The sequence below is a fragment of the Carassius carassius genome, chromosome 20, assembly GCF_963082965.1.
Source record: "Carassius carassius chromosome 20, fCarCar2.1, whole genome shotgun sequence".
Taxonomy (NCBI): domain Eukaryota; kingdom Metazoa; phylum Chordata; class Actinopteri; order Cypriniformes; family Cyprinidae; genus Carassius; species Carassius carassius.
In genome coordinates, this window is record NC_081774.1 from 11,139,079 (window position 1) to 11,154,683 (window position 15,605).

At 36.4% G+C, this 15,605-nt stretch overlaps 3 gene segments (V, D, J or C); all 3 read left to right on the forward strand.

Annotated features, from left to right (window-relative positions):
- Window positions 1–552: 552 nt before the first annotated feature.
- On the forward strand, window positions 553–1,142 carry LOC132096996 (T cell receptor alpha variable 14/delta variable 4-like). The segment is given in 2 exon segments: window positions 553–689; window positions 832–1,142. Coding segments are annotated over 2 exon segments (354 nt in total).
- Window positions 1,143–12,584: 11,442 nt separating this feature from the next.
- LOC132096330 (T cell receptor alpha variable 18-like) lies at window positions 12,585–13,480 on the forward strand. The segment is given in 2 exon segments: window positions 12,585–12,814; window positions 12,957–13,480. Coding segments are annotated over 2 exon segments (351 nt in total).
- A 1,198-nt stretch (window positions 13,481–14,678) lies between these two features.
- On the forward strand, window positions 14,679–15,219 carry LOC132096327 (Ig kappa chain V-VI region J539-like). The segment is given in 2 exon segments: window positions 14,679–14,731; window positions 14,805–15,219. Coding segments are annotated over 2 exon segments (384 nt in total).
- The last annotated feature ends 386 nt before the right edge of the window (window positions 15,220–15,605 follow it).

Below are 15,605 nucleotides of genomic sequence, written 5' to 3' on the forward strand. Positions count from 1 at the left end.
AGGACAGTGGGTCTAGAAGCATGGTAAAAGACAGTTGTGGCTAGAAGGGATGCAGTAAAAACCCGGAAGCTAACAGTAAATAAAATGTTCTACCTATTAGAGTGTGTTTTATTAAAATCTACACCTATCCCAGACTTAAACCTACCCCTTACAATAATGTCAAAAACAGTAATTATTGCTGTACATTGTGAGAAAAATTACACTATATTGATGAGTGCATACCGAGTATATTTTCAATTTTTGACTTAAATTTTTGACTTAAATGCTACACAATAAATGCTGTCTTTGTTCTTGGCCCCTTAATTCTTGTCTGAAATAGTTTTCTTTTTTGGAGACTTCTGATTCAGCAAACATACTCTTCAATAGGCTCCACCACTATATTCATTTATCTATCTTAATACTTCACCAACAGCTGTAACACTAGACACTAGAACAGTATGTTCTCTTATGAATTACAGAAGCTGTGCAGCTTTTAAACTGTTGCACATTTCATGTTACCACACCCACAATATTAGTTCACAATGGAACTTCACTCATGTGCATTCTAGATACCAACACAGGTCCATTCACACTATAAAACAATATTCAGGTACAGTTTTCTAAATCTAACAGTAACAGAAAAACAAACTACATCTGAACTGCCATCATGGAAAGACAGATGCTAATCTTGATTCTCATTGTGGTTACAGGTAAATGTCTGAACAGACAATATTCCATTTGAATGCAAAGCAAATCTTGCCCTGATGTTATACATACTGAAAAGAGATTTGTAACATGTTTTATTGTTTTAATGATCTAGATCATAATGAATAAAAACGCATTTCATTTCAGGTGGATTTTCAGACAAAATTGGACCAAAAGAAGGAGATAGTAATTTAATCAAGGAAGAAGGGGAATTTGTGAAACTGAGCTGTACATATGATGTGGGCAGCAATAATGTTTGGCTTTACTGGTACAGACAGTATCCAAATGGAGAACCTCGGTTTTTACTGCTCAAAGGTGCTCGATCAGAGACCTATGAGAATATAGCAGACAAGCGGTTTCGGTCGACTACATCCCAGTCATCCACTGAACTCATTATTGAGAAAGCAGCTCTGTCAGATTCTGCTCTCTATTATTGTGCTCTTCGAGTGGCACAGTGATACAAAATACCAGAGAAGCTTTACAAAAACTAAGATAAAAAAATGTGCTTTGAATAGTGTCTAATCAAATAGCATCAAACCACAATTTATTTTTATTTTTATTTTTGAAAACCACAACTCTGAAAATTAGAATGTGGCAACACCTGTGAATTTAGGAGAATATGAAAGGGTATACATAGGTGGCATTTCAGTTGTATTTTTAAATATAATTTAAAATTTAGAATTTGTTCAGTTTACAAAATAGTATACAACAATTAAAAATAAATAAAAACAAGCAAATATATATATATATATATATATATATATATATATATATAGCTCTCATAAATAAATAAATAAATAAATAAATATATATATATATATATATATATATATATATATATATATATATATATATATATATATATATATATAATGGCAAAAGGAGGAGTTTAACACAGACAATAGCAGTGTGAAGCAGCTGGTCCTTGTTTAGTTTGCTTCTGGCATTTGTTGAGCGAACATGTTCATCTATATTATCATAGTGATGTCATTAATAGAAGGTATAATGTTGTAATATTTTAATATAATATATTACTAAAATGCTATACTGTTTATACTGTAATGCATAATATAATGCCATAGAACATACTACTGTTTCAGTTCTATATGAAAGATTAATACATGTTTTTACAAGATCTATGGTTGTGTTACAATTAAAGCCACTTTCATATTTGCAGGTTCCAGAGCCTCAGAAGTCATCACTCCAAAAAGTGACAGAGAATTTGCTCTTGAGGGTGACAGTGTGACACTCTCCTGTAACTAACCGTAACCTAATTTTTTGGTGGGACTTGAAACATGAATTAACACACTGAATGTCTTCATAAAAATGTAGCAATGCAGAAAGGGTAAGAGGATAGAAAGTGTCATTAGCTCAGTATTAAACAACAGAAGTCAAAGCAGCTTGACAGAAAAACAAACCTGTGTGATTAGTGGATGGGTGATGTCACTAACCACACCCACTTTGCAAATACACATTTGAATGTCTACATTCATTCAAACTGCTGTGTCAGTGAATTGTATCTTTTTCTTCATTCACATTAAATACAGGGAATCCCTAAAGTTTGTCATTTCAGTCTCTTGCATCTCTGCAAACATGATTTGGATTCAAGCAAAATAAATCACCCAGAATATTAACATGGACAGATGTCGACTGCTGATTCTTATGACAGGTACTCTTTTTTTAAAAAGTGTCATTAATATACACAAACTACCATTCAAATGATTTGAAAACAAAGAGAGAGAAAGAAATCATATAAAAATCGACAGGGTCATTGTTGTAACATTAAAGATTTAATTAAAATGCTTCAATTATTATTTTATTTTGTTCTTATTATAGCATGTCACCATTTTTTACATTATCATTCTAAAGCAAAATACATTTTTGTAGGGGTATTTGCTGACAGCATTGCGCCAAAAGAAGAGGGTTCACATAAAACCAGGAGAGAAGGAGAATCTGTCACTCTGAGCTGCACATATAAAAGCAAAAATAATGTTTTGCTTTACTGGTACAGACAGTATCCTAATAGAGAACCTCAGTATTTGTTATTTAAAAGTTCTCGCATGTCTGGTCAAGAGAATGTATCATCCAAGCGTTATAAGACAACTACATCTCCGACATCCACTTCACTCACCATTAACAATGTGAATCTGTCAGATTCGGCTCTCTATTACTGTGCTCTAAAAGTAGGAGCCCAGTGATACAAAGTCCACAGACGCTTTACAAAAACACACACATAATTGGTGTGCCAGTGATCCACCACAACTCTGTGTCTTAAACCACAAGACAACAGGATGCGGTCACACCTGCTGAAGAAACAAAAAAAGTGCACCCCCACCTTTTGTTGGTTAGGTCCACCTCTTTAGGCTTCCTCAAACTTGTTCTGAACTTAATTGTACACATTTAGCAAAATTGTGTGGTATTTATATATTGTTTACACTGTTTAAAGTGTGTTTTTTTTTTTCCTTTTTACATTAATAGTTATATTAAGCAAAGGCACATTCAATTAAGCAGAATTGATAGTAATGACATAAAAAAATATTTCAATTGCAAACTAAAAGTTTCCATTTTTAAATGGGTTTCCATACTGTACATTACAGTTTTAAGGGGAGGGGCTACTGAGACATTCTAACTGGAGGGGGAAAAAATTAAATGCTTACTTCAGTGGCAGTAACAGGTGTTGCACATTAACTTGCTTATCGTCCTGAACAATGATACTCTTTGTTTTTATTCTGTTTTCTATTTCAGGTATGTATTCTATTCCAGACTGGCAGGATTTTTGATTATTGCTTGCTTATCTGTTTATCCACATCTTTAAAAAACTACATTTCTTCCTGCAGGTAAAATGTTTGGGAATGTCATCACATCGGTCCACAATGAAGTATACAAAACAGAAAAGGACATTATATCCCTGTCCTGCAACTATTCCTCAGCAGCGAGTCTATTTTGGTATCGTCAATATCCTGGATCAGTTCCTGAATTTCTTTTAGTCATTCTACATGCAAATGGGAAAGTTTTACAGAAGTCTGAAGTTGTGGAACTAGATCCCCGATTCTCAGGAAAACTGAATGAAGAGAAAACCCACACATATCTTGAAATCTCCTCTGCTAAAGTGACAGACTCAGCAACATACTACTGTGCCCTGGAGCCCACAGTGACAGGAAAATAGACAACACTGTTCAAAAACCTTCCTTACATAGAGGGTAAAGCATACCACAGCAAACTGCATCACAGTTAATGTGGCAGAAATATGGGAGAAAAGAAATCCCCAAAATAAACTGTCAACTAATGTTTCTGATGTATAGACTCAGTGTTGTTTGGTTGCTTACATTTTGTATGTGCAGATGGGTTTGAAAGCTAAGACTGCTTGTGTTGAAAAGCAATCGTTCCACAAGAACATACTGGGGTTAGGTGATGTTTGTAAATAAGATTTATAAGCTGTAATGGCTTATACCTAACTCCAAAACCCTGATTTAATTTAAGAAAAAATAAGTGACAAACAGTAGCAATAGTATTGATTCAATGAGATTAGATTGCCATCTGGTGGGCTGTAAAATAGGAGCCGTTAATGATTAACCTATGCTTTTTCTGTTTAATCATGGGAAGCTGGTTTCTGATTTAAAAAGTAGTCAGATTGATTTGGTGAATTTTGCACATCAAATATCATTGCAACTAAAGAAGAAGGGGGTCTAAAATATCAGAAACCACACCCACATTTATAGACATATTAGTTGCACAAATGACTCTCCATAAACTCATGCATGTACTTTCAACTTAAAATCATTAAGCAAACTTTATAATAGGCACAGTTTATTCATTCATTTCTCATCATTGAGAGATGTGTTCTACTGCTTCTTATAACAGTACCAGGTAAAGAGCATTTTATTATACTACAATAGACTAAGGATTCAAAGTGTTGATTGTGTACATATTTAATTAATTGATATCATCAATTGAATTAGATGGCTGATATTCTATAATTTATAGCATAATACATTCTATAATTCATAGCACTATTACTGTAAAAACAGACAGAACAGGAGTTAATTTCATGAAGAACAATGTATTCTCTTGCAGGAGTATTTGCTGACAGCATTGAACCAAAAGTCAAGGATGTTATAATCAGTAAAGAAGGAGAGTCTGTGAAACTGAGCTGCATTTATGATACAAGCAGCAACAATATTTCGCTGTACTGGTACAGACAGTCTCCAAACAGAGTACTCCAGTTTATATTATTGAAAGGTGCTCGATCACGGAGTGCTAGTGAGGACAGGGCTATCAGGTGCAATCAGTGCAGTACCCCTGCCCCACCCAGAACGAACGGACCGAGGGCCCCACGCTTGAGGAGTGGTTCAACCTCTCTCTACTCCACTTTTCACAAATTGACCACACTGGACCCTGATCCCTTCTTTGGATGGGAAGAAGACTGTGACTACTACACTGCTCTAGGAGAATGTATCAAGGGCTGGATGCCAAGGTCATGGCTCCGGGCTCGCCGGGCTCCGCGTTTGAGGGTGCCCAATGCTCGGTCATTGATTGATACCCAGGGGGGACCTGGCTCACACCTGGCCCCGGGTCAGCCAAGGATGGCCCTGAGTGAGGATATACCAGACAATCAGTTTCAGTCAGCTATATCCCAATCATCCACTGAACTATTAAGAGTGTAACTCTGTCAGATTCAGCTCTCTATTATTGTGCTTTAAGATTAGGAGCCCAGTGATACAAAATGCCTGAGAGGCTTTACAAAAACTCCCACACAAAATCATTGCTTTAAACCTTATTTTATCAGCTAAAAATTAAATCACAGCTGTAGCCTACTTTATGTGAGCCACTAAGTCTCTGTGAATAACAGGATGTGGTAACACCTGCTAAAACTTAACTGAGATAAATGAAATTCAGAATAAAATTTTAAGTTGCAAATTATTAGTATGACTGTTACTGTTTTTCAGTGTTTATGCTGGTGGTTATTATCATTCCTCTTACTGACTTTACAAGCCACACTGATGTTTTTAGTGACACTCAGTGTTGTACTTTGTAACGCGTTAGAGTACTTTAATTACTTTTTTCCTGAAATGTGTAACTTAACGCGTTAGTTTCGTGCGTAAGTAATCAGTAACTTCGTTATTTAAAAAAAAAAGTAATCCGTTATTTTAAGGAAAGGAAAATCCCGACTGCAGCCTGCTTTTTGTCAGACAGTATAGGTCTACTGTGCCACCTGCGGATGTATCAGTGTATGATACATACACTGATGTATCAGTGTAGTTACCAAAGTAAAGTCAATGGCTGTGATACGTCTGTGCCCTGCGCCTGACCCTGTGTGTGTGTGGGTTTTTTTTTCTCGAACTCCCGGCAAGATGGCAGAGAGGACAGCGTTTGGTTTATGGACTGTGTTAAAGCAAATTTAGGCTTGTGACTGTGAGTGACACTTAAATAATAATTAGTTCGGCTATTAAGCGATTTGTCATTTGCCTGTGTGGCAGTGAAGGATTTAATTCGGTTTGTTATCATTTTTGTTTGACAGGCAGCTGTTAATTTCTGTTAGATCGTTGGCTGGCTGGTTGTTCATCATTTCTAAATGGATTTAAATCTGCAAGCCTGTTTAAGGTTGTGTTTACAAGTAAGCATACTTGTACTTTGATAACTGCATTATTTAAAGTTAAAGAAAAATCAGGAGTTATCTTGTGGTGCTCATAATATACAGTAGCCTAGGCTACCCGGGCTGGGTAGGTGCGAATTTTGATTAATAATATGTTCTGTGATAATAAATAAATAAAACGCCATGTGGAATAGCCTATTGCTGACTGTCTTTCCTGTTATTGTTATCCTGCAGTGTTAATTTAGTCGGATGACTGACGTTATTCATTGTCGGGAGTCACGACTTCTAGGTGCATTTAAAGGGGCCGGGGGCTGTGTCTGTCATGTGTGAGCCGATGCAAACGGCTTTTAATTTTTGGTAACGCATGAGTACTCTAACGCATTACTTTTATGAATAGGTAATGCTGTATCATAACTGATTACTTTTAATTGATGGTAACGTTGTAACCTAACTAACTACTTTCCAAAGTAACTATACCCAACACTGGTGACACTTTTGCAAACGTCATCTTAACGGTCCAAAGTAAAGTGTTGTTTGAAGAAGGTCTATGGCGCAGTCTATTTTCAGCTCCTTAAAATAGCAATGCACCTGAACACACCTCTTTTTTGACCAGCACGCCCATGGGCGCAAAAATGAGTGCAAATGCATTTGCTAAATAAACGACGTGGCGCTAGATGGGAAAATGCGAATGGTGCCGGACTGAAACTAGCAAACAGACTTGTGCATCATCTGGAAGACTTCAGACACTTCAGTAACACGTTGTTGTGAAGATGAACTAAAATAACCTCTTGAAAAATTATGCTTTTTGTTTTTGTTTTACTTTGTTCTCTAACAAGTAAGTATATCTCAAAGGCTCAAGTTTATAACATTTTTGTTTGCTATTCCATAACTTTCCTGCCTATGAACTAAATAACATCCTGAAAATGATGCTTTTTGTTTTGCTTTTACTTTACTATTTTATCATTTTTGTTTGCTGTCCTGTTATTTAATATTAATATATTTATTTATTTAAATATTAATTTACGTATTTTTTTCTATTCTTATTTGCAGGTGTCAGTTTTGTGAATGTCATCAAACCAGTCCAAACTGTTTGGGACAGAGGGGGACAATATGACTCGGGAACAATATATTGTGCAAAAACACATCCACATGAGTACAATGAACATTTGAGAAATTACATTACTTTTAAAAATGCCAAATGCAAGCTGATTTAGGTATCTATCCATTGTAATATATGTAATTTCTGTGCTTTATAAGATGGTTATGTCTAAAGGCGGAGCTTAACACAGGACTGTGAAACAGATTAGTTCAGTGATAATCAGCATCACAGATCACTGAGGCAAGCAGCAACTACCATCATGTTCACTTGTGTGCTTATACTGCTGACTCTAACTCAAGGTAAATTATTACATGTATAATCATCATTGCATAACAGTATCTCATCTTAAACATGCTTAAATAATCTTTTGTTGCAGGTAACAGAGCTAAAGATGTCATCACCCCATACAGTGATGCAGCATTTGCCACTTAGACTGAGAGAGTGAAACTCTCTTGTAACTACACTGGTTCTGTTGAGAGTCTTCACTGGTTCTGTTGAGAGTCTTCACAATCGACAAATTGCAGGTTTAACACCACAGTTCCTCATCCTGGATTATTCAGGATATGTTGTTGAAGCTAATCCTCCAGTTTCTGGAATATCCATCAGTCCCAGAAAAGAAGATAAGAGTGTGGATCTGATTATCTCTTCTGTTGCTGTATCAGACTCTGCTCTGTATTACTGTGCTCTGCAGCCCACAGTGACAGGAAACACTCAACACACCGTACAAGAATCTGACTGACTCTATAGTATTAAAATGAGATGTCAGAACAACAAATACTATCCACACAGAGAAATGTTACATTCAAATTCACATTTAACTATACATTTTCAAACTGGTTAGTATTTCTTACGTGTACTGGTTTAGTAAATTAGCATTATTGAATGAGACCAATGATGGAATATCGTTATATAACTGTTATTTAACTATTTGAAAATATATTAATTAAAGAAAATCAGCATTTATAATCTAGCTTTCAGATTCAGAAATGTGTTGTCAATGGGTGAATAAAGGTTTGTCACACCACCACTGGAGGGTGCTATGTACATTAAAACATTTCAGAGGGAATGTCAAACTATATCAGAAAGGAATTCACGTGCAAGGAACAGTACAGAAGATGGTACATATTACCCTATGAATTTGTGTAATTTGGTGAAACTGTGCTTAAATGTTGTGAAAATGAATAATGCTAAAAAGCAGGTTCAGACATGTTTCCCTATAAGATTGTTACATTAACTGAATCAGTCATTTTGTAACAGATTTCAAAAGGCCTAAATGGTTTGTTTTTCCTCATAAAATGCACTTGATCAATAATGTATATAGATATAAATAAACACACCATATATAATATATCACCACCAAATATAGTGCAAAAACACAAACCTCAATATAAGAAAATGAATATTCTACCTCACTTAGGTTCTATTCTGTTTAGCTTTAAATGATCCTTATAGTAACATAATGAACAAGTTACACTTGCTGATAAAATCGAAATAGGAAGCATAGGAAGAGAGTTATTCAACAAGAATTATAGTTATTTTTAAGATATTAATATACTGACTAAAGGCACAATATTAACATCTTGGTTATAAGGAAATGAAAGACAGAGGTCTAAATAAACCACACCCACACTATGGCTTCATAGGCTACAATCTTACATTTACCTTGAAACTTCAGATCATATAGCAGTAGCAAGCTAGCAAGCCTTCCCAACATGGAGAGATGCTTTCTACTGATTCTCATTACAGCAACAGGTATAAAACATATAATCTGAGCAGACTCGGTTATGATTTAAATTAAAATGTTTGTCCATGCTAACATTTTTAATGGTACTTTACAATAATGGCATCACATTGGTTGAAGAAACTGTTTGCTAGTGTTTGCTAGTTTTTGGATACGTGGATAATCCAGATCACCTGTTCAATCTGTCCAATTGTTTTGCAGGTGTTTTATCTGACAGCATTCAACCAAAAGACAAAGAAACTACTATTTACAGAACAGAAGAAGAGCGTGTAACGATGAGCTGTTCATATGATACCAGCAGCAATTATGTCTTTCTTTACTGGTACAGACAGTATCCTAACAAAGAACCAGAATATTTACTGTATAAAGGTGCCCGATCACGGAGCAGCTATGGGAATATACCAGATCGGTTTCAGTCGACTACATCAGAAACATCCACTGAACTTACTATTAAGAGTGTAACTCTGTCAGATTCGGCTCTCTATTACTGTGCTCTAAGAGTAGGAGCCCAGTGATACAAAATGCCTGAGAGGCTTTACAAAAACTCACATGTAGTTTTTTTGCCTTTAAATAATAGATCAAATAAGAATTAGACCACAGTTATATCATCTGCAAACCACAACACTTTTTTCGCAAACACAATATTGTAACACCTGCTTGAAGAAAAAAAGGACGAATGTATAAAAGATTACAATTTTAATACTCTTTTTGGCATGCTCTAATAAAAGCCTCTGAAAAAAAAAATGTTCATGCTAAGATCACTATTTGCCAGTATGTGAATAAAGGTATCTTACAATTAAACTGTATTTCATTGTTTGTTTGTTTTTTTTAAGAATAGTTTACCCAAAACTGAAAATTTGTTGAAAATGTATTTACTCTCCATTGGAACGGATGTGGAGAAATGCTGCATTACATCACTTGCTCACTAAGGGATCTGCAGCAAATGGGTGCCATCAGAATGAGAGTCCAAAACAGATGATAAAAAACATCACAATAATCCACAAATAATTCACACAACTTCAGTCTATCAGTTAACAGCACATGAAGCCAAAAGCTGCACATTTAATAGCCAGATTTATCATTAAGAGGTTTTAACTTCAAACGAGTCTTCTCTACATAATATTACTTTCTCCATAGTTTCTTATAAACGCATTGCTTTTGGCCTACCATGACATTAATTGATGGAGTCATGTGGATTACTTGATGTTTTTATCAGCTGTTTGGACCAATGAAGAACATCCCAGGTAACTTTTGTAACCATAGTTCCCAGAGGGAATGAGACGCTGCGTTGGAGAACACTTTGGGAATGCCCCTGTCTGCCCACGCTCTGAATCATATTTAAAATCAATCCATTGGAATGGTGAAATGTCATCCAACATTAACTTCTGATAAGTTGAAGCAAGTCGCTCACAAGGATGCAGGAAATATGGCAACAAAATGCAGCTTTCCCTCTGGGAACTATACATAACCTGGAGAACACTTTGGGAACGAGAATGCACACGCTCCCATACTGAAAAATGTCTGTCTAGTGTGAAATCATGGTGAGCACAGCTAAGACAGATGCACCTGAGAGTCTGGAGCGGTACCATATTTCTCCTGGCTTCACAGAACAAATGAACATGTACCAGCAGGTACACCCTCAACAGGATGTCTGCTCCCTGATTGAGGTGTCCAGGGATGTACACTGCCCTCAGTTTCCCCTGGATCCACAGAAGGATCTGGCGCCCAGTCTGTATAAGGCAATACATCGGTCTGCAATCATTAATGTGAACCCCTTGCGGATGATGTAAGAGACAACCGATGTGTTGTCTTTTGCTAACAAGCACAAGATGACCTCTCAGGTATGGAAGAAATTTCTCCAATGCTCAAAACATGGCCAGCATCTCCAAGCAGTTGACGTGCCACATGCATTGGGGACCTTCCCACAGTCTCACTCATGACCGCTCCCCAGCCCATGAGGGAAGCATCCATCATTAGCGTTACGGGACGACATGGATCCCCCACCACAGGGCCTTGTGACAGGAACCAAGGTTTCTTTCACATGTCTAAGGCACGTAAACATCGCCGTTTGACCTTGATCATGAGGTCCCTCAGGGAGAATCCCCATATAAAGGCGACTGTGCACTGTTTTACAAACAACAGAAAGTAAGACTGACACATTTCACAAAGAGTGCTTGCTGAAAACAGAAGCTAACGTTGCTTGTTTCTGATGAGCTTTTTAGTGCTCTGGTCTCTATGTCACCCCACCTGTGGAGTTTCACCATTACGCTGGACTGATTTCCTATGTGATTCAAAGCATAAGCAGACAGGGGCATTCCCAAAGCGTTCCTCAACGCTGTGTGAGTTCCCAAAGAGGAAATAAACTTTGGGTGAGGGTGAGTACCAATTTTTTTTTTTTTTGTAAATGTACATTTTTGGGTGAATTTAATTATATCAGCAGTTGATCTATGCTGACTAAAATTAAGTGACCAAAGTACAAAATAACAAACGTTTCCATGCATCTTTAATACCTTCTGTTTGATTGCAACAAGCCACAAGCTAAAGGCTAGTGAAATTAACATGATGTGAAGCCAAGTATGGTACAGTGACCAGAACATTAACAACACTGCACAGAAACTAAGATGATTATGTGTTTAGACCTAAGTTGCCAATTAACATTAGTAATGCAAACCAAATAGTTGTCACACAGATTTATGTTGAAAGTGTTTTATCAGACATAAACTGGAGGTAAATTGTCATTATTAAAGTCACTCTTGTGGTGTGTCATAAGCTTTAACTCATTTATTACTTGAAACAGATCAGCTCTTAAATAATACTTCTGCTGTTTCGATTATAGTTTTAAGGGGAGGAGTTTGCCTGACACATCATCTGTGACAAATACCAAACAGAAAGTTTAGTTGATCTTGATTATGATCAAAATGTTACTCAGCTTAACTGGTTTTGATTGGTTCTCTTATATATAAGTATTCAATTTATTTTTTTTTCTATAATTTTGTCTAGTTGAGATTAGTAAGTGTGGTGTTTGTGCTATTCCATTTTTATATACATTGAATTTCTATAAATTGATTCTTTGACTCTTGATTTTGAAGGTGGCAGTTTCATGACTGTCATCACACCAGTTCAGACTGAAGTTTATAAGAAAGAGGAAGAAAATGTTACTCTGTCCTGTAACTGCTCCTCAGCATCCGTACTGCTCTGTTGTGACAAGAAAAGTTAACAATTATCATATATTGTTTTGTTGGAGCATTTTTGCAACTTTTTGGTCTCTATTATGAATACACCAGTTTTGTAATACATGTATATGTTTGTCGTCAGCCACAAGAGGGTGAATTTATAACAGAAACAATACATTCAGTCTGAAGTGATTAAATTATGTTTAACTTTCAAAGCATCATGGTATTTTCCATACACAAAGAGTGCAGAAAGATATAAAACACACAAAGAGACTTAGCAGATCATTAGGAAATCCTGTTAACTGACAGTTATCTCAGTTTTAATGTGGAAAGACAGAAGGTGGTCTAAACATCAGAAACCACACCCATATTTACAGACATTATAGCTGCACAAATGACTTTCCATTACATTCATACATTTACCTTTAACTCAAAATCATCAAGCATATGTTGATAGGCCTTATTTATAAGTTAATATCTCACCATGGGGGGATGTGTTCTACTGATTCTTATAACAGTACCAGGTAAAGTAAATTGGCACTGCACTAAAACAGACTGCGGATTCAAAAACTTAATTATGTAGATATAAATTAGAAAACTAATATAATATATTGTTACAAAGGAGTATAATTCAACTTTCATGAAATATCATTTATTCTCTTGCAGGTGTATTTGCTGACAGCATTGAACCAAAAGTCAAGGATGATATAATCAGTAAAGAAGGAGAGTCTGTGAAACTGAGCTGCTCATATGATGCAAGCAGCAATGATGTTATGCTTTACTGGTACAGACAGTATCCAAACAAAGAACCCCAGTTTATATTGCGTAAAGGTGCTCGATCATGGAGCAGTGAGGATATACCAGACCATCGGTTTCAGACGACTACAGCCCAATCATCCACTGAACTCACTATTAACAGTGTAACTCTGTCTGATTCAGCTCTCTATTACTGTGCTCTGAGAGTTGGAGCCCAGTGATACAAAATGCACGAGAAGCTTTACAAAAACTCACACACAAAATAACTGCTTTGAACCGTATTTGATAAACTAAAAATCAAACCACAGCTGCACTTTATGTGAGCCACAAAGTCCCTGTGAATAACATGATATGCAACACCTGCTAAAACGTAACTGAGATAAATAAAAATAAGCATAGTTTTCATTCAGCAATTGTTTCTATGAAAAAGTGACTCTTGTGTTAATATGATTCATAACTCCTCATTCATTTGACTGGATTTGCCTGTCAATGTGAGTCAGATTTTTCTAGAGCCACAGTATTGTTACAATACTGTATTGTTTGAAGAATGTTTGCTTACATAGTAAATATTATAAAAACAATATCACTCTTACAGCAGATTATGATTTGAACATGTAGGGCCCTATACACCTGGCGCAATGGGACGCAAGGCGCAGTGCAAGTGTATTTGCTAGTTTCAGTCCGGCACCATTCGCATTTTCCCGTCCAGCTCCACGTTGTTTAATTATCAAATTCTTTTGCGCTCATTTTTGCGCCCATGGGTGTGCTGGTCTTAAAAGGAGGTCTGTCCAGGCGCAGTGCTGGAGCATTGCTATTTTAAGGAGCTGAAAATTGACTGCGCCATAGACCAACTCAAACCTGGTCTAAAGTCTGGCTCGTTTTTTCTTTGTTATTTAAAGAGCGTACATGCTGCTTATTAAACACAGGGACGCACAGCAGCACACAAACATGCCAAATATTAAAAATTAAAGGATTGAAATGCATAAGAATTTTTTGTAGGCTAATTAAATATAAAAATACCTACATGTCATAATGGATAGTCATCGCATGTATCAGAATTAGGTTATCGATTCACTCGCACATGAGCAGCTCTGTTTCATCTCGGAGACGCTATCTGTCTTTGCGCTTGCCAAATTCTGCCTTGTAAATAGCAGATCCGTCATGGCACGAGCGCAACTGGCTCTTAAAGGGAATGGAAGATGAGACTCTGATTGGTTTATTGCACGTTACGCCCAAAAAACACCCATTACTCAAGAGAATTGGGACAACCCGTTTAGACCATGAGCCCGGGCGCAAGGACTGTTTTTCAGTCGTTAAAATAGCAAAAGTAGATTTGGACATGCCCTGAGTTTTGGGAATATTATCTAACCAGTCCAAACTGAAGTTTTGGGACAGAGTGGGACACAATAACTCTTTCCTGTAGCTAGTCCTCAGCGATTAGTCTGCACTCTGCAGTGGTATCGCTTGGATCCTGATACATTTTAGTAATATTTCATAGTACAGGGAAAGTTTCACAAAAGTCCAAATTGTAGATCTAAATTATAAAATGGTTGTCAAAAGGCGGAGCTTAACACAGGGCTTTGAAACAGATTAGTTCAGTCATAATCAGCATCACAGATCACTGAGGCAAGCAGCAACTACCATCATGTTCACTTGTGTGCTTATATTGCTGACTTTAACTCAAGGTAAAGTCTTGTATCATTATTATTGCATAACAACATCTCATTTGAAACATTCTTAAATAATCTTTTGTTGCAGGTAACAGAGCTAAAGATGTCATCACCCCATACAGTGATGCAGCATTTGCCACTGAGACTGAGAGAGTGAAACTCTCTTGTAACTACACTGGTTCTGTTGAGAGTCTTCACTGGTATCGACAAATTGCAGGTTTAACACCACAGTTCCTCATCCTGGATTATTCAGGATATGTTGTTGAAGCTAATCCTCCAGTTTCTGGAATATCCATCAGTTCCAGAAAAGAAGATAAGAGTGTGGATCTGATTATCTCCTCTGCTGCTGTATCAGACTCTGCTCTGTATTACTGTGCTCTGCAGCCCACAGTGACAGGAAACACTCAACACACCGTACAAGAATCTGACTGACTCTATAGTATTAAAATGAGATGTCAAAAACAACAAACAGCATCCACATAGATTAACGTTACATTCAAATTCATATTTAACAATACATCTTCCAGCTGGTTAGTATTTCTACTGCATAATATTAATTATTTATTTAGTACATTCTCATTATTGAACGAGATTATTGATGGAAAATCACTATAGGACTATTTTAAATCTATTTGAAAACATGTCAAAAAATAAAGTCAACATTAATTATCCTTTATATTTTTCAGATTCCCAAATGTTTTATTATTGGTAGACTCGTGTATTATGTAAATGTGATAATAAATGTGTCACACCACCACTGGGGGGTGCTGTGTACATTGAAACATTTCAGAGAGGTCACCTACTGTAACTGTATCAGAAATTAATTCACCTGTGCAAGGAAAAATGGAAGACAGTTCATATTGCCCTCTAAATTTGTATAATTTGGTGA